This window comes from Nyctereutes procyonoides, unplaced genomic scaffold (assembly GCF_905146905.1).
Source record: "Nyctereutes procyonoides isolate TBG_1078 unplaced genomic scaffold, NYPRO_anot_genome, whole genome shotgun sequence".
Taxonomy (NCBI): domain Eukaryota; kingdom Metazoa; phylum Chordata; class Mammalia; order Carnivora; family Canidae; genus Nyctereutes; species Nyctereutes procyonoides.
The window spans coordinates 5529034-5551413 of record NW_026575020.1 but is presented as its reverse complement, the minus strand read 5'-3'; the positions used below and the strand labels follow the sequence as shown (position 1 = coordinate 5551413).

The 22380-nt window shown below is 57.0% G+C and overlaps 1 protein-coding gene across 10 annotated transcripts in view; it reads right to left on the bottom strand.

Annotated features, from left to right (window-relative positions):
- SRCIN1 (SRC kinase signaling inhibitor 1) overlaps window positions 1-22380 on the bottom strand; it is a 66279-nt gene that overhangs the window by 24149 nt on the left and 19750 nt on the right. For 5 of the 10 annotated variants that reach the window (XR_008665119.1, XM_055330600.1, XM_055330609.1 and 2 more), the window contains exons 2-7: window positions 14999-15300; window positions 12214-12312; window positions 5569-5592; window positions 1688-1883; window positions 861-1059; window positions 358-451 (exon numbers count right to left, since the gene is read on the bottom strand). Coding sequence is in view for 9 of the 10 variants with exons in the window: in XM_055330600.1 (XP_055186575.1) it covers window positions 358-451; window positions 861-1059; window positions 1688-1883; window positions 5569-5592; window positions 12214-12312; window positions 14999-15300 (914 nt within the window). In the remaining variant the exon portion in view is untranslated. The remainder of the gene's footprint in view (window positions 1-357; window positions 452-860; window positions 1060-1687; window positions 1884-5568; window positions 5593-12213; window positions 12313-14998; window positions 15301-22380) is intronic. The other 5 variants (XM_055330562.1, XM_055330570.1, XM_055330580.1 and 2 more) reach the window with 5 other exon arrangements.

Below are 22380 nucleotides of genomic sequence, written 5' to 3'. Positions count from 1 at the left end.
AGGGCCTCCAGCATGGAGGAAGAAGTGGCAGATGGAGAGGCCCTAAAGGGGCAACCAGCGGCCCACCCTTTGGTGAGGGCTGGGGAAGCAAGAAGGGAAGCAGTGGTTCCTGATAGAGGCCTCCCGCAATACCTAGAGGTCTGGGGGGTGGGGGGGATTCCTAAATGGATAGGAGGGCAGCATGACAGATGAGGGGAGGGACCCCTCCATGAGCACAATTAGTAGAAACCATACTCTGCTTCAGCATCTATGTTCCCTGCTCCAAAAACTGGCCCTGATCCCTGTTGACAAGTAACTAGACTCTTGGACCCCATCTGCACAGCCTCCCCAATGCCCTAGGGAAATCCCAAGCCATACCCGGAGGTCCCCGTTGGTAAGATGTGAGCCAGGGAAAGCGGCGTAAAGAGGCTCCTTCCTATAGATCTTGATAATACTTCGGTCCTGGATGTCCCTGAGGGGAAGGGGAAAATGAAATGGGTCACCATCCCTCAGCCCTGCGATAAGGAGAGGTAGCTACTACAGGCAGAGGGAAGAGGGGTGGCAAGAAGGGCCAAGACCCCCAACCTCTTCCTAGCTTCTTCTCAGTGCCTCAGACTGCCTGCCACCGACACACAGCCGGAGGCCTCCACCTCGCCCACCCCCTCGGCCTCAGGAGCCAATGTCAGGTTAGCTCAAGCCAAAATCAGCCAACAGGGGTGGATGATTTAGAGAGGACAGGGCAGGAGGGTGGGGGTAGGGAAGGACAGAGGAAGGGCTGAGGTTGGGTCAGGAGGGGGCTGGAGAGGGAAAGCCCTGCGGAGTGGAGACCCCCTCGCAGGAGGAGCCTGGGGAAGCCCACCCCTCCCCGGGGCCACGCCCACCGGACGTCTTCCAGCTCGTAGAAGACATTGCGAGCCTCGTCCTTGATGAGAATGGCGGTGTTGGGCGACTTCAGCATGCCCATGGTGAGCTTCTGCGGGAACATGTGCGCGATGAGCGCGTGTAGCGTGTCCAGGCTGCTGACCTCGTGCGTGATGTGCACGCGCCGAGTCTCCTCCCCAAACTGCAGGAACAGCACCCCTGCGAAGGAGATGCCACCCTCGCTGTCAGAGCCGCTGCCGCCACCGCCACCGCCACTACCGCCACCACCACGCCGGCCAGGAGAGCGAGGGGAGCCTTCGGGAGCCGCGCTGGTCCTGCAGAGGCAGGGTCTGAGGCCCGACGCGGTCCCGGAATGCAGGTGCACCCAAGCACTCCTCATGCCGACGTCCCCTCAAGGCACCTCCTCAACTCCAGGCAGGTAGGAGCCTGGACGAGGAAACGGAACTGGGGACAGGAGCAGGTGCGGCAGAAACAGAGGTAGTCGTTGTGAGGGGGAGAGAGGTGAGCAAGAGGGGGATGAAGCAAGGGGAGGCTGCTGAAAGGAGTGAGGGAGAGAGGAGACCAGGAGAGAAAGGGATAGGGCAGGGGCTGCTGAGGGAGGGCAGGGGTAGGAGAGAGGAGGGCTGGGAAGAGAAGCTGAGGAGGGAGAGGCCCCAAGGGGAGGAGACTGCTGGGGGCGGGGGTGGGCAGGGAGGTGGGAATGAGGTGCTGGAAGGGAGCCAGGGGTTCGTTGAAGGAGAGCTGGAGTGGTGAAGAGGGTTCCAGAGTGAGCCAAGCAGAAGGAGGGGCCCGTGGCCAAGAGGAGGGTGGACCAGGCGAGCAGTACCTGGTGAGCGCAGCTTGGTCTGGCTGGCTGAGCGGGAGAGGGGCAGGCTCTGTCGGAAGCGGTTCATCCTACTGAAGCCCAGGGGCAGCTCCGCCTCCGACATGGTCTCCAGCGACTCAGCCGAGGCGTATGACAGCTTGGCTGCCTGGTCTGCCAGCCCCGGCTGGGCTCCCTGAGTGTGGCGTGAGCTGCGGGTCTGCAGGGGCAGGGCAGGATGAGAGTCAAATGGGAGCCCCTCTGCTCAGCCCATTGCCTTTATCCAGGCCCAGGGAGCCCCTGCCAGCCAGTCTCTCTCTCTCTCTCTCTCTCTCTCTCTCTCTCTCTCACACACACACACACACACACACACACACACACACACACACACACAGGTCTTGGGTCTCCTGGATTCCAGACTTGCTGTGTGGCTACAGGAGAGTTCCCCAACCCTTTAGGGATTTGGCCTCCCTGGGACACCCAGCAGGTAAGGAGTGGGCAAAGGCCTCAGGCACCCTGGGAAGCCAGACAAGAAACCATCTGAGCAGGAGTCAGGGCACGCCTGCTATTTTAAGCTTCCAAAGAACAACAACAACACAAATTTGTCACTGAGGTGAGCAGCAGAATCGTTGCGCAAATTGGGGCATTAGTTCCAGACATTAATTAAGCGGCGGGTTTGAGCGGCGAATTTATCCTTTGTGGAGTTCGGAGGGTTGGGTGGGGGCAGGAAGCAGGGCCCAGTGGAAGCAAAGAGAACTAACCCAGCTCAGGGAGGCATGGGCCCTCAGAGAGGAGCGCAAAGACTTTGACTTAGGGTGACTAGGAGAACCATCCCGAAGCTGGTTTCAAACAGACTCTACCTACTACATGCAATGCGCATGCTAAGCCTGGTATGATCCATGTGAGCACCCGGCATATATGTCTGCCCTCAGCCCCTCTCTGCAAGGCACATGCTGCCCAGAGCCAACTGGCCTGGCTTGCCTCCTAGAAAGGCCTACCCCAGTACCCAGCGTGGCAGCCCCTTGCCCTGAAGCTACAGCCAAGGGTGTAGCCCCTAGCTGGGGCTAGGGAGGAGTGTCACTCAGGGACAGTCCCCTGCCCTGAGGACAGCTTGATCACTCTCTCCTTGAGGGAGGGGTCACCATCATTTCAGTTACACTTTAAGACTCTACTTTTGGCCGTGGCTGGGGCCACGGCTCCCCCCATTCTGCCCCAGCCCTTTCCCTTAAACCTGGATGCTGTCAGATACTCTTGCATTTCAGGGAGAAGATACTAAGTCAGATCTGTTTTATGTACATTCCATGTTATGTGCAATATATACATATATGGATTATATATGCATATATTATCAAGAAAAAAATCATGTCGCCCAATTGTACTTTTCTATAAAACACGTCTATTTTTAACAACAAATCCCTTGACTCCATTAACATTGGTGAAGTCGGGGTTGAAACAGAGCTTTCTCTTTTACACATTTCTTTGCTGGGTGAATTTCACACAATCAGAATATATCACTTTTATAATAAAAATAAAGTAAAAGTATCTCTAAAAAGGAATCATTTATTCTCCTCAGCTCTTTCCTTCCCCAAATCCTGATTAGCCCCTAATTAATCTCCATCTTCATATTAGCTCAATTTAATGTTCCAATTGGATTAGCACTCTAGAAAAGAGAGAGCATCTTCCTCTGATGGGCAATGTGCCCAGCCGTCCCCAATGTGGCCTTGAAGAATTGGAGATGCGGAAGGTCAGATTTAGAGACCTCAGGGGGACCAGTCCCAAGCACAATGCCTTGACCAGTGAGTGGGTATGGGTCTGGGGAGGAGGGAGGCAGTGTAGGAAGGAGGCCCAAGTGGAGAGTGTCTGTGCCCAGACTCTGGACTCTGTGGCTCAGCTCTAGGTTGATCACCAGTGCCAGCCGGTGCCCCCTTCTCTCACCTTCAGCCCTGAAGCAGGCCTGGTCTGGTGATCATGAGGTTGCCAGGCAACTGGAAGGCCAGTGGTTGCCAGGCTGATGTGGATGAAGGGCTACAGAATTCAGGCAGAATGAAGCAGCTAGCAGGGAATGAAGGGGCTGGTCAGAGTGCTGGGGGACACAAGTGAGGTGCCAATAAGAAGACAGAACAGGGGCCAGAATGAAGGGGGGTGGGCAAGGATCCTCGGAGCTGCTGGCTGCAGAAGAGGCAGGACCCTGTCCAGGCAATCCAGGGAGAAGAGTTGCCCACATTCCTGCCCTGCTAGTACTGGTCTCCATCCTGGCCCTCTGCGCACCTTTCCATTCTCACAGCCTTTGTAGAAAACCCTCTTGAGATGAGAGAAAGCCCATTAGCACTTCTCTCCAAGTCCTGGGCTGAGTCAACAGGGCAGAAAAAAGTGAGACATCCAGGGCTTCCTGTCTATGAGGGAGTTGGCAAGAGAATAAAACGGTAATTCAAGCAGAGCTCTCCAAAGATAGGAGGGGGCTGCTGTGCGTGGCAGTGCGCAAGGAGGCTGCTGCGGGCAGCAGTGCGTGCCTGACACTGGAGGTATTCCAGTGAGGAGCCGATGACTCCTGGCCGGAGATCAGGCCGAGGGAACCTTGAGTGGGAACAGTCAGACTAGGATCTGAGGTTCCCAAAGGCTGTCCATAGGGGGACAGAAACCCTTGGGAACTTTTAAAAATGTTCTTTCCAGGACCCCACATTTACTGAATCCAAACCTCTGGGGCATAGGGCCTGGTGTTCAAGATTTCTGACAAGTTCTCAAGGTGATTCTGATTTGGGAATCAAGTCAGTGTTTGTGATTCTAACAGCCCATGCAGTAAGCTACCATGTCAGGCTCAACATGAGCCAGGCACTGTGTTTAGGACGTGCAGTATCTCTTCTATCTTTACAACAACCCCATGATGCAGATATTATTGTTCCACTTTACAGAGGAGAAACTGAGGCCCAGGGCATTATGAAATTTGCCCCAGGTCACCCAGCTAGTTAGTAGCAGACTGGAACTCACCACCAGCCTCTGGGACCCATGCAATGAACTATTAAATTCTACTGCTTCCTCCCAAAAAGGTTGTGTGCCTGACATAATGAGAGTCTATGATTCTGTGATTTCTCTGATGCAAGGAATTCCCTCTGCGAGCACGCTTGCAAATAAGATGCTTGGTGCAGGATGGCACCTGGGGTGTTGGGGATAGAAGGCTTCCACCGTGTCACGATGCCTGGGAGTTGGAGGGCTGGAGACTCTGGGACACAGTGGCAGCCTAATTTGGCTCAGTTCTGAGCCTGGGGTGCCAGGGAAAGTAGGGAAGGCACCTGAGGGTGCTCCCCCAGGGTTCAGCGGGATGCCCTCGAAGAAGAGAAGAGAGCTTTCCAGCTGTGGACAGCCCAAACTGTCCAGGGGAGGCAGGAAGGCACTCATTCCTGAGCTCAGCCCTCCATGTGGGCAACAGGTTTGGGGTTCAAGGCTGTGAGTCTCTTGCCTGGCACTGACCAGCTCCCCAAAGGGCCAAAGTAAGAAGGGGATGAGGGGCCCATCATAGTCACAAGACCTCCCTGGCAGATGAAGGTTGAATTCAGAGAAGAGGGCCCTCCACCAGATCGTGGGATCCAGGTCCCTACCTTGGAGCCAGCAGTGTCTCCAGGTGGGAGTAAATGTGAGGCAGCCTCTCTCATTCCAAAATGCCCCTCCCAGTCTGGGAAAGCCTAAGTACTCCCAGCCCAGATCCCCAGCAGAGGTGGCCCAAACTCCCACTCTGGATCCTCAAGCCCCTGGCAGGCAAGCCCAGACTCTCGAAAGCAGCAGCCACAGCCTGCAGCCCCAAAGCCCACCGCCCACACCAGACGCACACCCCTGTGCAAAGCATGTGCAGGGAGGGCCAGGGACAGGAGGGCACATGCAGTGGTCACGGAAGCAGAAGCACACGCACTGACCTTGAAACTCCAGTAGTTTGGCTGCTGATGGAAATAAGAGAAGACATGGTTATGCAGGGAGGGGGCCACAAGGGGAGAGAAGGGGCAGAAATGGGTTAGAGACCCTCTGAGCTCAGCACTCAGCCCTGGGAGGAGGGCCCTCCGCCCTCCCAGGAGCAGGAAGGAAGCAGTGTCTGGTACATCCCATCCTCTACTGAGACCCAGGCGAGACCTGAGTGGGCTCCAGGCTCACTGGTGGGGACAAGGGAGAGCCATTCCAGATGTTCACAAGCCACGCATTCTAGTCATGGTAACTCAGAGAGTTACAGGTAGGAAAGGTGCTAAAGGCCATGATATGGGGAACCCATGAGACACGGGCAGAGATGAATCGGAGCTGTGGGGTCAGAGAAGGGGCATCTGGTTGTGACGGGCCAGGGGAAACTTCCCAGAAAAGGTGACATCTGGGGTGGGTCTTGAAAAATGAGCAGATGGAGATTGAGAGGAAAGGTGCACTGAACAGAAGGGACAGTGCAGCAAGTGCCCAGGGGCAGGCAGGCAGAGATTGTGTTGAGGGAAGAGTCACCAGGCCAGTCTGGCTGGGCTGCAGGCTCTGGGAAGGTAGTGGATTGAACCGCGAAGAGGGACTGGGGCCAGCTGGTTGGGCTTCGATTTGGACTTGACAGGGTGGACAGACAGAAAGCATCTGAGCAAAGCTCCAGTGAGGTCATTGCAGGAGTCCTGGGGGGTCAAAATGGGAGGGAGGGAGTGGATGAGGGAGGCTAGGGGCAAGGCCAGGGCAGGGAGGCCTGTGTACCATGATGGGCTGGGATTACAGAGCCAAGTGGACAGCTACCAGTCACTTCACAGTACTGGGCAATGAATGCGATGCCATGAAGAACAAGGGGAGCTGTAGAGACTGGGAGTGTGGGCAATGTCCTGTAGCCAGATAGACGAAAGAGGAAGACTCCTTGTACCCCTAGAGTAGGGCACCTGAGGTTCCTCCTCATTCACAATAACCTAGGGTCACCCTGTCTTCCCTAGAGACCAGAAGGCCCTTCCAGATGGCTAAGGACAAGGAAGGAGGCCCAGAGGCTGGACTGGTTCTTGGCAAAGCTGAAGGCACCCTGCTGACCGGTGCCAGCCTCAGCAGGAAGACAGAGGCAGCAGATGGCCTGGCACTGGGGTGCCTGGCACAAGCAGACAAAATTCCCAGGCCTCAGAGCCACAAGCAGAGAAGAGGGACAATGAGGGTCCCTGATAGGGGAAGGACATCACAGAGGGGCATCCTGTGCCACCTGAATGCCTTTCAGAGGCAGAGAGCAGTTGGACAGGGGCTGAGTCGAAGGGCACAGCTGGGATGGAGGCTTTACCTGAGTTAGAGCTTTAGGGTGGGGGTGATGCCAGGCGTGGGCTGGGATGAAGAGGTTCACTCACCAGGGCCATCCCCATCTGAGCTACATTCCCACCTCTTTCCCCAGCATTGGCTCCAAGAAACACAAAAGATAGACTTGTGCCAGGCAAGGGAAGGGGACTGAAAGTCTGTGCTCCGGTCAAGGCCTAGAACAATCTATGGACACATGCCACTCCCATGGGTGCCAAGGGATGCCCACAAGTGCTGAGGGGAGGAGAGGCAAGAGGCTGGAATGTCTGCCTGCGGCCATGGGAAGGGAGGGGTGGCAGAGGGAGCGGACACGTTGGGGGCAGACAGAGCCAGGCAGAGGGCATGGGAAGGTTTATGATAAGAGTTGTGTCTGCAGCCCCGGCAGTGATGGACAGCTCTGCAGAGAAGGCCGCCGTCCCTCATCTACCACCACCATTACGCAGTGTACACACAGGCCACCCACCGTGCCCAAAACACACAGACCCCACGCCGCTGAGCTGAGCACAGACTCTCAGACATCCTCAGCTAAGGACATCGCCAGAGATACACCCAGAGCAACAAAAACACACTCACAAAGGGACACAAGCACTTGGAGAGAAGCCTCCATGGTTCAGAAACAACCCCAGAAACTTGGAGACAAAGATTTTCATACAGAGACCAGCCCCACACAGACACAAACATGCATCCCTCCCACCAGACCCTGACTTGCTCACATACACTCGACTCCACTCACAGAAACACAGAGGCACCAGTACCATTCACCTGCACTCTAGCCTCCCCCAGAGTCACAGAAACACACAGAGACATGGATACCATTCACACATGTACGCACACACACACCTCAGCTGCAGAAACACATAAAACAGTATCCACACAGTATATACACATACAAAGAGAAAATCCCTCCTCCCACAACTAGCCAGGTCACAGAGCCTCTGGCCACCTCGGCCACCGTCCCAGGCCTATGACACCCCAGACATCATGGGTTAGGTAGGTTAACTCCTGATTCAAGAGACAGAAGATGCCCCACCCCGACCCAGCCCCCAGTGCCAACACATCAGACTCAGTATGTACAGATGGTTGAAGCCACCTTGCACCACTGGGGCCTGGCCACAGCCACACGGGCCTGCTTCAGACTCCCAAGACTGGGCACATCCATGGAGCAGTTAGACCTGGAAGGGAGGGGTCACTAGCTGGGGACAGGAGAGAGGACCGCATAGCATCAGTGCCACAAGAAAGCCAGCAAGCCCCACTAGAGGGTAACAACGGAAGTGTTGCTACACTTGTGCTTGGCAAACTCATGGTAAGGCTGAGATCAGACTTCTGAGACTTTAGGCCCTGGCCCGTAGAGCACACTGAGTAGATCCTAGCCCCTCTGGCCTCTCTGGAAAGTGGGAGGAAAGATCCTCCTTTATGTTGGCCCCACTAGGAATAAGACACATGGTCTCCTGGCAACTCAGTGTCTTTGGGGGGATGGGGGGAGACAACTGGGGAGAAGTCATTAGGAATGCTGTCTGTCCTCTGTTGCTGTCTCTTTCCAGGGTGTTAAACCCAAGGGACAGCCTTGGGTCACTGAGAGCAGAGGAGGAGCTCTTAGCACCCCATTGGCTAAGGTGAGGTTCTCCCCATCCAACCTCCTCACCCTTTTCCTAGTAGTCTGGTCCTGTGTACCTAACACAATGCCTGGTATGCAGTAGGCCCTCAACAAATATTTGACCATGAATGAAGGCGAAGGAAATAGGACCAGCCCATAGGAGGAGGGGGATGTCTCTGAATACGCTCCTCTGGCACCACTCCCGCCATCTCCTGGCACCCAGCACTGCTCAGCCTTCTAGGCCTTTTCCCTGGGAGTTTCCTAGCACCAAAAACCCCCTGGAAGGAGGGCAAAAGACAAGAAGAGCCCAAGTTGGCCTCTCTTCCCCAGCAAAGCTCTCCCATACCAGACAGAAACTCTCCCCCTCCCCCATACTCAGGGAGTGGTCTCCCCTTCCCAGAGGACAGTGAGAAGGTGGAAAAAAGAAAGATTTGAGTGGGAGAGCCCTTGCCGAGGGCGATCACTTGTAGAAAAGAGTCTTACAGGAGCAGGGAGCAAAATGAGAGGTGTTCTAAAGGATTAGACTTGGAAGCCAACCATTCACTCTAGGGACAAGGCTTTCAGAAATGAGGGAGGGGGAGCTTCCCAGAGACCCAAGAAAGCGAGGCCAGGGAGTCCTCCAACTCCTCGGTGAGAAGAGGAAATAGCTTCTTCCCTCTGGGGGCTGAGAAGTTAACCCCTGCCCGTCCTCACCTCAGTGCCCTTAGTGGGGTTCTTCTCTCCCCCTGCAGCTGATCCTTCCACCCCTCTTCCCGGCACCAGCCCTGGGAGGGGCGGGTCCTAGCCCCCCACCCCCGGGAGCCCAAGCCCAGTCAGCCCCGGTCCTGCTTCCCGGTCCTGCTTCCCGGGTCTCTGTCTTCCTCTTCAGGCAGGCATCCCCCTGTAGGCTAGGTGAGTGGCGTGACCCCTCCTTGACCTCGAGCCCAGACGACGACGCAACCTCCTGGGAGGGAGGACAACCAAATAGGTCGCACCTCTGGCTCCTTATCCCTAGGCTCCGCGTGCACCGGCGCACACACCCACCTCTCAACTCCTGGGAACACGCGTCCACGTAAACAGGCGCCCCTCAGCCTGGGGCTATCTAACGTGCCCCCGCGTGGCCAGCCTCCCACCACCCCGCACATGCACGACCCTCCCCCCACGGCACCCTCATCTCCTCCCCCTCCCCGGTGCAGAGCGCGTGGAGGGGGGCGGCACTGCGGGACCTGCGCGGCGCCGGGGGCAAGGGCGCACCCCAGGAAGGTCATGACTTTCCGAGATTGGGGGAGAGGGCGCCAGCCGCATTTTGGGGTGGGGGGGCCGGCCCACGCGGAAGGCGGCGAACACGGTGGGGGAAGGGTGGGGGCGTTTCTGGGGACTGGGAACCGCAACGGCCTGCCCGCCTCCCACCCCCGGACCGCCCCTCGGAGCCGCGGGGCCGGCTCCCATCCCCGTGCCCCACCGCCCGCGGAACCCCGGCGGCGGCCCCGGCCCCCGCAGCCGCTCCTCCTTACCTGCGGCCACAGGTGTACGCGCGGGGCCCCCAGGCCCAGGTCCCGCGTCAGGCGCGGGAGGGAGGGCGGCCCCCTACTCCCACCCGCCCGGGCTCTCCCCGCCCCCGGCCGCCTCCGCAGCCTCCGCCGCCGCCGCCGGTGCCCTTTGCTGCAATGCGAGAGCCGCCGCCGCCGAGCCGGCCCGGGCCCCGGTCGCCCCGGTAACCGCGACTCCACCTGGCGCGGCGCGGCGCGCCGCCGAGCACATCCTCTCTCCGGCCCCCTCCCCCGGCGCGGCCCCGCCGGCGCAGCCCCGCCGAGGATCGGCGGAGGCTGGTGGCTGCGTCGCCGCGGTCACCCGATACGCCGACCGGCCGCCCGGGACTCGGGTTGCAGAAGGAGGGAGGGAGGTTAGGCAGCCTGGTGGAAGCGGGGGAGGGGCTGCGGCTCGGAGTCTAGGCTCTGGGCCTCTCCCAGGGTCCACTTCAGCCTCCCACTCCCAAAGGTCTGGCCAAGGGGTGGGGGGTAGGGGAGTGTGTCCTGCCTCCCGACCTGTCACCCTCTGAGATCATGGCCTCTCCCCATCAGGGTGTCAGGGTGCACTGCTCCCCTCCTCAGTTGTCCTGTGACTCAATCCCCAGCTAAGTCTGGGAGGCCTAGGACGCCTGAGCTTCCCCGATGGCCTCTGACCCTGCTTGGCTGTGCAACTCTGGCATTTGCTGACCATCTCTGATCCTACACTTTACATAAAGGAGCCTCAGACTCAGCCATGGAGGTGTGATGAGTACCAAGCAGCAAGTGATGACAAGATCCTATGAACGTCCGCTTTCCTCTGTAATCACAAAGCCCCGGGGTCAGGATCTCCTCAAACTCTGATGGAATTTCCTCCATCAGAGCAAATCCCAGATGCAGACAGGCCTAGAGCCCCATGACCTAGGACAACTGACCTCACCAAGTTCAGCCTCACACCTCTCCATCACCCCAACCATATCTAGTGCCAAGACATGTCATCTGGAGAGGGCCTCTGTATGTCCCAGGCACATCGCACCTGTCCACTGCCCCATCACCATTCCTGTCCCAGCCCCCTTTTTGGTCTCCACTTGCACTTGGCCACTTAGGACAAGTCTGTCCCACTTGCCATCCTGCCTTGGGGGCAGACACACCTTTGTTCCCCAAAGTTCAGTCAAGATGGAGCTGAAAGCCAAGAAGGGAAGTGGGCGGAATGCCCTATGGGTGATGCCAAGTGTGCCAATCTGTTGCCAGATTTGAGTTACACTCCGCTAAAACGTCCGTGCTCGGGAGCCTCATCCTTTCCTAGGCTGTCACATCTATGCTTCTGATCCTCCTTGAAAAAGTCAAGCCTTGCTACCTGTCCCCAGGGGCACCAGGGTATGTGAGAAAATGAAGCCAGTACCCATTCTACCCCTTGGACTCCTCTTTTCTGTGTCTCCTCTGCCTCCTACAACTGAGCACCCTCAAGCCAAGGCCCCCTCTTCAGGGCTTGCCCCCTCCCCGGCTGCAACTCAGACTCCCTGGCCCTTCCTCCCTGCTGGGGCCCCAGATGCCTCTTTTTCTCCCCATGGCAATATCCAGGCCTGAGCTGGAGCCCAAGCCCTGCCTGAGTGTGTCCCTGTCTGAGCTGAGATCTGTCTTCCCACCAGAAACAGGCTTGACAAGGAATCAGGGAACAAATTCAGAACAAATGGCTAGATGCCAAAGTCCTCTGAAAAATTGGAAACTAAGTCTTGAACATACCAAGAAAGGTAATAGAGAAACATTGTGAAGAACTTCCTGATGGTGAGACCTCAGGGGAACGAACGCTGGGTCCACTCAGAGATGGAAAGATAGGGGGGGGGGGGATCTGGGAGTGAGGTGGTCTGCAGGGGGATACAGAGCATAAGAGTCTCCTGAAAACCAACAGGATGAGGGTGGATACTCCTGTTCAAAGGAGGAAAGAATCCAAAATTTTTTTTCAAAACTTGAGTATTCCCCTTCAAAAATTCCTTCCCCAAAGACAAACCTTTAGGGAGGTAGTGGCAAGAATTAGAAAATCAGGAGGGAGTACAGGGCTTAGGAGTCCTCTGAAATGGGGGGGGGTCCTACATAAGAGAAAGGAATGCAAAATTAAAATCCTAGATATCCCCCCTCCAAAAAAAAGTGTTCCCCCAAGCCAAACTCTGCCAGGGTTTGGGGGGTATGGGGGCTTGTGCATGACTCACCTGGGCCGGCTGGCCAGCCCCGGAGGGGGCGGAGTCGCCATGGAGGTGGGAGCAGAGGGAGCTGAGGAGGCACACGGGGTCCACGGTCCAGCCGCCAACCTGTGTGTGCGAAGGGGGGGACACCCCATTAGGGGGAGCGGGCAGGAGCCGCTGGGAGACTGTGATGGGCCAGGGAGGGACATTTCTGGGGCAAACTTCGGCATACCCCAGAGGGACCCTGCAACACTGGCTAGTCCCTTTCCGAGGGTGGATCTCTAACTAGAGCCCCTGGTCTGTTTCTCATTGTTTCTCTTCTGCCTGACTGGGAGATCCCTGAGCCCTGGAGAGGGCCTCCTCCACCAGATACTCCTGAATTTCTTTTCTTCAGTTCTTGACTGCCTCCCCGGATGCTCTACCCGGGAGCTGTTCCTCACCTGAAGGCTCCTCCAGCTCCTCTCCCTCCATACTGAAGATGTCATCTCTTACCTCACAGAGATCGGAACCATTCCGCAGGGGTCCTCACCCCCATGTGCCACTGTACTAACAGCACCTCTTTCTTCCCTGCCATCTCCCACCCCAGGGCCACCCCACACCTAAGGCTTGAAACCCATCACCTCCTGATTTCCCTCTTCTCCACAGCCCTCTCCCCCCTCGGCATCCCCAAATCCATTCATCTTCATTCATCCTGCTGACATTCACCCAGCCGGCACTATCCTTAGGCGCCAGGCCCTCCTTGGCCAGGGAACCGCCTGTAGGTCTTACCCACTCACACTCTACCGGGGGGAATGAATGAGTGAATGAACAAAGGAATGAATTTGTGAGCGAGTTGCTGTGCTTTGACTCATCTAGTAGAGGAGTATTTGCTGAGTGCCTCCCTGTACCAGCGAATTTGCCAGACACGGCTGAGGCCCTTAGACACACCCCCACCTTCCCTCTTGGGCCTGCTGCCCCTTGAGGCCATCACCCCCTCTATCTTCATCATTTTATGGCCAAAACTCCCAGACAGATCTGTGTCCCAGGTCGTGCTCTCTCACCACCTCCAAACGCCTCAACCCCTAAAACGAGTCATGACCTCACCACATCACAAGAAACGAGGGGTACCCTCCAGATCCACAGATCCCATCCAGTCCTAATGGCTGTTTTTCACTCCACAGCGCTGCCCCCACAGCTTCTGAAGTGCAAGTGGTCCTCCTGCTGGGCCTTTCTCTTCTTCCTCATGATGGAGAGAAGTTCCTGGCTCCTCCTCCCCACTTTCATGGCCCTCTCCCCTCTCAGACTCCATCCTGCCTTGGTGGCCAGGCTTATGCCCCAAGTCCCACTGCCATTCTGCCTTGATCATCATGCTGAAGCTGTGGTCCCTTCAGAGTCCCAGGCTGTACGTATGGCACGCCTGATGGGCATCCCTGCTCTGCAACTCACCTCCCATATTGCTGTCTCCCACCCCCACCCTCAAAGTGTCCCTCCCACCCTCTTATTTCTCCCAGGGCACTGCATCTCCCTGCTACCCAGGTTTTCTGTCTTTAGCTCCACCGTCCAGGCAGCAAACAAGCTTTGCTCAACTTCCCCATCCTTTCCCTTAGTCCTCCCTAACACATTCTCTTCCCCCCCTCCTTCCCCTCCCTCCAGTCCCCCTTTTGTCCTCTCCTATTCACCATCCAAAAACAACCACAGCCCTCCTAGCTGTCACCATCTGGCCCCACTTTTCCAGTCTGCCCCCACATCTCCCACTGCCTCCCGCCCTGAGCCTTCTGCACCAGCCAGGTGGGTCTCTGTACCCATCCCCAGACCGACTCAGAACCATGCTCACTTCCCATCTTCCCAGCTCCTAAAGCAGCATGCTCTTCCTTGATGCCCATTCACATCCTTTTCATCCTTCTAAGCCTCATTTAGATACCTCTTCCTGTAGAAAGCCTTTCCTGACCAGGCCTGCCTGCCTGGTGTCCCCTTCTCTAAACCCTCTACTGACTGTGCCCTTCCCACTCAAGTGTAACCATCCTTTCCCCCACCTCCAGATCACAAATGCCCCTGCCCCCTCCTCCCAAGCCAGAACACCAGAAGGAACCCACTGAGAGGGGCTCCCTGAGGGTGAGGGCCGTATCTCCAACTTCAAGTCTCCCTTATTCCAGCCAGAACTCTGCTCCCAGGAGGACCCTAAAGCTGGAAAAGGGAAAAGCAAGACAGAACTGGAGGTGACTTGAGGGGCGCCAATGTGTCCTTGTTCCCTTCTGTGACAATAGAAGTGGGGACACCCTTCCCCTTTCTTAGCCACACCCAGCAGCATGTAGAAGGGGGACGGAGCAAGACTGACACCCCCAGTCCCGACTGAAACAGTGTGGATGGGATGTACCTCCCTCCCCTCCTCTGCTTCTCCTGGAGTGTACAAGGCCTAGGTCTCCGCAGCCATCAAGGCATCTCACCAATGTGATACTGTAGGCAGAAGGCTAGTCCCAAGAGAGAACTTTCCCACAGACAAGAAGGTGCTACTTGGATGGAGAGGTGCATCCAGGCAACCAAGAATCTGGGAGAGGTTTACAAGTGAAGCATCCTACCCCACACAGAAGGAGGCAGGCTCTGGTCCAGAAGCAAGGACCCTGACTCCTCTGTAAGGCTTTTTGATGGCAGGAGAGAAACCAAGGCAGCCTCTAGCTCAAAGTCACACAGCGAGTCTTGGGGCCGGAAGGAATAGGGAAGGAGAAGGTCAAAAGTCCCAGGAGTTGTGGGCTCTGTTCTTGCAGGGGCTGGGGGCCGGGCAGCGGGGAGCACGGGCTCAGACCCCTCCCCAGCCCACAGCCAGCCCCCCACTCACCTGCTCTCGCATCCTGTCCTGCTGACCCCGCAGGGCCAGGGCGTGCTGGGGGTACTTGTTCTTCAGGTGGTCCATGAAGGCATCGCGCTTGCGGTCGGCGTCCGCCTTCTGGAGCCCGCTGAGCGCCTCCAGGCTCTGGGCGGCGATCACCGTGTGCCGCCGCTCGGACGTGTGCACTAGCCCCACGTTGGAGAAGCGCCGGCCCCCGCTGCCCGCGCCGCCCCCGCCCCCCAGGGTCCGGTACTCCCGCGGGTACTCGGCATCGTCCGCAGACAGCATAGGGGGGCTGCTCCGCTCGGGATCTGCGAGAGGGGAGAGGGCACGGCGGGGTCACCGGGCGCCCGGCGGCGTGGGGCTGCCCAGCCCTCACCAGGGTCCCTGCGGGGGCGGGGCTGAGGCAGGGACTGCCCCCTGCAAGAGTAGGGTCCGACTTTGTGCTCTTTTCCGGGCGGGTTTGGAAGGGTAATGACTGCAGGGGGGTGCTGTTTTTTGAGGCCAACGAGGGGTTGGACGCAGGGGTCCTGAACATCTCTGGCCATGTCCCCTTCCTCCTTCCTAGAGCTGGTGTGAACAGGTGAGGGAAGGGGAGTTTCCTTTAGATGGTTCCTGAAAGATGTGGAAAGGAGCCTGTTCAGTCTTCCTTTCAGGAGCATCCTCTAAGGAGGGGTGTGTGTGTGTGTGTTTGTGTGTGTGTGTGCACGTGCTAACCTCCTCCCTCAGACTAGCATGTCCAGGACACACTTGTCCTAAATGCAGGGGATTGGCTTGGAAAGGGGCCAGGACTAAGATGCCGGGGGCAGGAGTAATGGTGGAAGGATTTGGAGGCCCAGGGTCTGGGGCATGGGACCCCCACTTTTCCCTCCCTTCCCAGAGACAGACAGACAGACAGGGGAGGCTGGGTACAGAGAGGACAGTGAGAGAGAGATTTGGGACAAACTCAAAGGAGAAAGAAAGCAGACAGAACAGCTCAAGCCCTCCCCCTGGGACCCTCCCTTTTTTCAGTCTTCCCTCCCAACACACACACACACACACACTCACACACACACACACACACACACAAGTTCAAGACCTTTAAGGGATACACAGGGGACAAAAGACAGTACAGAAGCAGAAAAAAAAAAAAAAAAAAAAGAGAAGGCCGGGGGTTGAGGTCCCCATGCAGAATTCTGAATCTTTTTCCCATATGCCCACCATCCCTGAGCTGCTGGCCTCACCAGGCCCAGCCCTGCTGTCTCCTGTCCTCCAGCCTCAAAGCTGGAGCCCCAGCAGGGGACAGTGATTCCAGAGTGCCACCCTCACCAGATGCCAGGTGTCTCCCCACTAGGAGACAAATGCAGTCTCACCGGCGTACCTCCCGAGCCCCACAATCCACTAGTCTCAAAGCCACACCCCCAAGTGTAGCCTAGGTCTGGGGGTGTCAGGCGCTGCAGCAAACATGTGCACCTCCACACAAGGGCTGACTTGCCAGGCCACCTGGGGCAAAGAAGAGGAAGCTGGGGATCCTGGGACCCAGCCAGATTCTGTCCAGCACCAAGCCACCTTGGCCCCCTTCCTCCACACATCCATTTGTATTAGGCCTACCACCAGGCCTCACTCACCTCCTGTGCTCCACAGGAGGAAAGGAGAGATTCAGCCACATTTCAGGAAAAGCCACCCCTTCCCCAGCACGCATGTGCGTGCACACACACACACACACACACACACACACACACACACACTCCTTCCCAGGCTTTATGGCTAAAACATGTAGATCTGGGGGACAGAGACTTTGAGGCCCCAGCACCTCCCACCAAAACTAAAGGAAGAATGACTTCCACAGACACAAATTCCATGGCTTCCAAAGGCCTGATGAGGCAGCATCATCATGATGTATGAGCCTCTCAGCACCCCTTTTGGGGGATTATCACAGTGGCCCCATTTCAGAGATGGGGCTGCCGAGGTCACAGAAGTCCAAAGACATGCCCAAAGCCACAGTGACTGGTAGAGGCTAGATTTGACCCCAATATCTATTAGGTTGGCCCCATCCCCTCCCATCACACTTTCTCAACAAATGTCTATTGACAGAACAATGGCAACACCACACAGCACTAGGTGCTCTTCTCTGTTTATCTCACCTGTCCCCAGCCTGGCACTGCGTCTCGGGTCCCTCCTGCCTCCCCCACCACCCCATACCAGGGATCTGTCCCTTTCACTGTAGTCATCACCCTCTGGCATGCTCCCCAAAGTAAGGTCCAGATTCACAAGAGCTGTCTTTGGCAGGAACAGTTTCATATTCTAATATTTATACCTTTATTTTCATAAGAATTAGGAAACCCCAGATAGAAGGTCCAACCACTGATGCCATGGATATTATTCCTGGGGATGGTAAAGAGATAAGACTTCCTTTTAAGTAAATTTATTTAGATTCAAAGAGAGTTAATGAAAAACATTGAGTTAATATGGTGCAGAGAGTCCCTGATCTGGAGGGAATTCCCGAAGATGCCCCTGATTGAGTGGGGCTGGGAACCCTGAGACCATCTTCAGGAAGGCCTAGTCTCTGCCCTCAAGATACTGCTGGCAATCTAGGGGACCACTGAATGTGGCTGAAAAGGAGTGACCTGAATAATCATCCAGGAGAAGGAGAGACAGGATGGGGATGCTCTAGGCACCAGAGAAATAGCCCCAACCAGAGTCAGGGGGCTGCCTCCCATGAGCTTTAACCTCTGTCTTCTGCTTACCCTCAGCACCCGAGATTTGCATTGGGTACAACTGAGTAGGAGGAGACCGTCCATGGCCATTGGCTTCTCTCTGCCCAGGTAGGGTGGATTCCGCCCATGGGGCTTGCTGCTGGAATCCCAGGTCTAGAGTTTGGCCCAGCCCTGCCCAGAGCCAGAGGGACTTCTCTCCTTGTGCCAGACAGCCAGGCTCACAGTGCCCTCCAAGGGCTCTGGACACACAGGTGCAGGGGACAGGTCTCTGGTTCTCATCCCCCCCCCCCCGTGCCTTTCTGCCCTCTGGGACCCAGAAGAGCTGCTCAGCCCCATCCCCACCCTCCATGCCTGCACCTGCTTCCCTGGCTCCTAGGGGGAGGTCTCAACATGTCTGGGCTGAGACAGAGACAAGCAGGGACTATGGGAGGTCCAGGGGTCACCCAGGGTCTCCCAGGTTGGTTAAAGGGGCAAGACTGGGCTGGCAAGGAGGGGTCTGGGCTGCTAGACCCGGCAGTGGAGGGGAAGCAGCTGCGGACAGTGGACATGTGCTTGCAGCCCTATTTATGACTGCAGTCCCATAAATCTCACTGTGGGTGGCGGTGGCGAGGAGGGGGCTGCCCAGCAGCCTGAACAGAGGGAGAGTAGAGCAAGGACTGTCCCTGCCTTCTTGAGGTCAGGGCTCAGCCGGCAGGTACCCAGGCATTGGTGGAGGGAGGAGTCCGGGGTGAGGCAGAAGCTCGATTCTGGGGGGTGGCAGAGAGAGGGGCAGGGGCAGGAAAGACAATTTGCTATCTCTGAGGGGTGGTGGGAAGGAGGGGCTTTGATCTGCAAAGCTGTAGCATGTCTTTAAGAACCTTCGAGAGCCTCAGCTTTATTTAGCAAAGATAGAAACTAGCTGCGGTGGGGTGGGGAGGTGTCTGGGTGTCTCAGTCCATTAAGGGTCTGCTTTCAGCTCAGAGCTTGATTAAGGGGTCCTGGGATTGAGCCTTGTGTCAGGCTCCCTGCTCAACAGAGAGGCTGCTTCTCCCTCTCCCTCCGCAGCTCCCCCTCCTTGTTCCTCTCTCTCTCTTTCTCCCCATCTCTCTGTCAAATAAATAAATAAATAGTCTTTTTTTTAAAAAGAAGAAAGACAGAACCTAGCTGGGGTGGGAGAGGGGAGATGAGGCTCCTGCTCTGTGCTTGTTTCACTCCTTTCTGCAGGGCGCCAGCTGACTGAGGACTGACCTGGGCTTCTGGACTGTGGGGCCATCCTGTTACCCCTGAGGTCAGGGCACTGGGAGAAGAGAACCCCGAGCCTGAGCTATACTGGGTTTCAAGTCAGCTCCTTTACCTGAAGGACCCAGGGGCTAGCTGTTCATTTATTTACTCATTCAGTCAACAGGTCCCTTCCCTCTCGGAGCCTGAGGGAATTAATCTGTAAAATGGGGACAGTAACCTCTAAACCCTGTCCCTGTCTTGCTGACCACCCCCCCCCAAACTGGAAAGACAATGGAGGAGAAAATGTGTTCTTTTGAATTAAAGATATTCCTGGCACACTGCTATTGGGCCCTAGCAGGACAGCCTTCCCGTTGCTCCTGCTCCTGCTCCAGCTACCACCAAGTCCCCGGAGTGGCCCTGACCCTCCCCAGACTGAGCAGCTCAGTGCAAAGTCCAGGAGATCGATTCCAATCTAGCAAGCAGCAGGCTCTGGGCACCCGGGTCCGAGCAGATCAACGCTTCCCGTTCAGTGGCAGGGGGCAGTGAGGGGTCCGTATGGGCAGGGGTCTTCGGGGGTGGCAGAGGGGACAGATGGGACAGAGAGGCCTTGATGGGTAAGCAGGCTGGGGATTGAAAAACCATGAAGGGTGGAGGCTGGGGAGCCAGAGAAAAAAGCTGGGGTCAGAGGATTTGCCAGCCAATCATAATTTTTGAGTCAGAGACCCAAGCCCTGGAGAAGATGCCTGAGACTGGTGCAATCCAGTACAGAACGAGGGGGAGGGAAAGTGGGGAGAGGGGTTCTGTGACTCTCAGCTCAGCCTTCCCAGCCTGGGTCTGGGGGAAGGGCTGGACCTGTGGCTGGGGTGACAGGAGGTGGTGGGCGCCTCCCAGTGGCCAGAGGGGGATAAGGGCGCAGGCGCTTGGGAAGACAGCCACATTGTTGTTTTCTGCCGCCAGTTCCAAATTCCACCTTTATTTATGAGCCTGATTTATTTTTATCCTCCTCTGCATTCTTTTACATGAGATCACTGTAACTCATGATGAGAATTAAGATCCCCAAGTTTTAGTGACACCATCTCACTAGCCATCGAGCCCATCTCCACCTAGTGTCTTTACCCCAGATGTCACTACTGTCCTCTGGCTGCCACTGGGCAACATTCACACATGACATCATCTTCAGAGGAAGAGAATGTGGAGAAGAGGAGGGGGGAGGGAGAGGGAAGAAGAGCAAGGAAGGAAAGGAAGTAGACGAAAGAAGGAAGCTACAAGGTCCAAAAAAGAGAAGTCTCTCTCTGAGGTCCCTGCTGTGAGGACCCCCAAACTCAAAACCCAGAGTTTAGGTCCCTGGCTCCCTCCCCCCAGAGATCAGGAAGCTGGATGAGGCCCCTCCCATGAGGACCTGAGAGGGCTCCCAGGCGTGCCCCATCCATCACCTGGGCAGAGATGGGGGCCCGGTACCAGCTCAGGGAGCCCACAGGTCCTGGGGGCCAGATCCCAGTGAGGCCTGAGCAGGACAAGAGAAGGGGTGCATGGAGACTCCTGGAAGAGTGGAGGGCCTGGCTCAGACCATAAAGTGCTTTACACACACACACACACACACACACACACACGCATAGGCACACACATACACACACACACATGCAGCTCGAGGCTCCCCCACTCCCACTGTCTGCAGCCAAACAAGAGGAGCCCAAGTCACCCAGAAGGAGCCCCGAGGCGGCTGCCACCGTCAATTGTGCCTGACATCTCCATCCTACTGGGTGCCTGCTGGAATCAGGAAGCACGCTGTGCTGGGAGGTCAGAGGCCAGAGGTCAAAGGTCAAGCTTGGCAGAGGGTCCAGGAACCTAGAGCAGGTAAGGTGATCATCCCTCGCCTCACTCCACCCCCTCCCCTTGAAGGAACGGGCCTGTCTGTCTTTGGGTGCCCCTGGCCCTGTGCTCCTTGCATGCTCCTGCCCCTCAGTCCCTGCTATCTGTCTGTAGGTCCCTGGAGCAGAAGCCCATCTGTGTCTGTTTTCTAAAACCATCTTTTCCGCCCCATACCACAGCAACCAAAGTCATTTTCCGGGCAATTGCCTTTCTGTAAACATTCCTGTGTAATATCCCCCAAATTGCTAATGCCCAGCGCCCTGTTGAGTCTCCCTGTCACTCCAACCAGAGCCTCAGAGGCTGGCAGGGGGGATGGAGGGAGGGGGGATAGGAGGAAGGGCGATTGGAGGGGAAGAGGGAGTTGGACCAAGGATTAGGGACAGGGCTTCATGTCCAGTTCCTGGCACAGAGTGGGGGCTGGAAGCCCCCATACCTGCCCCTGTTTCCCTATTCCTCACCAACCCAGTGGCACCTTCCTGAGTGTCAGGCCACCTCAGGACAGCCTGTCTGGTCTGGGGGGCAAGACAGAGAGGAAGGAGGAGGGGAACCCATGAGAGGGAGGCCAGGGAGTGAAGGGAGCCATCTTGAAAGCATGGGGCAGATGGTTAGACAATAAAGGTGACTTCCCAGTGCCTAGGAGCAGGGGCACCAAGGGGGCAGGGGCAAGGCCAGGCAAGCTGTTATCCCTGGGTCCCCCTGAGGGGTCAGACAGGTGGACAGAGAAGTAGGAGGAGGCCAGGTGGAGCCCATCCCCCATAGATGGACCACTTCTTGGAGGCTGCCTTAGTGGGGAGAAAGAGGGCTGGACAAGAAGGCAACGGAGGCAGGGTGGTCCCTGGCTGATGCTCCTCCTCAACCCCCAGCACTGATCTACAGAGCCACATGGGAAGGGCCCGGAGCAGGTTAATTCTCCTTGAAGTACAACCAGGGAAACTGAGGATCAGGGAGGTTGGGTGACTTCAGAAGAATCACCAAACTGACTCCCTTCCCTCAGGCTGGGACGGAGTGGGGGAGCCTGGGGGATGGCATGGGAAAGCGGGGGACTAGGACTGTGGCCCTGCCCTGCCCACAGAGCCCTTCCACCCCCATGCCCAGGGAGCTCTGCTACCCCAGCCCCCAGGGAAGCTGGAGCGGAGACTCAGGAGGAGTGTGGGGCAGGGAACAACAGAGCCCCGGAGGGAGCCAGGTGGCAGTGGAGGGTGCAGGGCACGGCCAGTCACAGCTTCGCGCAGGCAGAAAAACACAAACCAATTTGCGTAGATTTAAAACCCACTGAAGGCTACTTAGTTGGTAATCGAGTTGGAATCGAATTAAAGGACCTCCCTCGGAGCTGCGGGGAGGAGCCCTCACCTGCCCAGGAGGAGCCATTGCAGGGGAGTCTGGGTCCCAGGTGCCCCTAGCAGAGCTTCTGGGGCTTTCTCTGGGGAGAGGGAATTTGAGAGAGAATGGGTGTTGGGCTCCCCGAAGGTAGGGCAAGCACTGCCCCAGCCAGATGCTCCCTCTGCCAGCTTTCCCGTCTCATCCATCCCTTGCCAGACTCTCCTACCGATTCTCTCCACCTGCTCCGGCTCGGGGCAGAGCTGCACGTCCTCTACCAGGGACACTAGTGTAGGACCCTGGTTACCT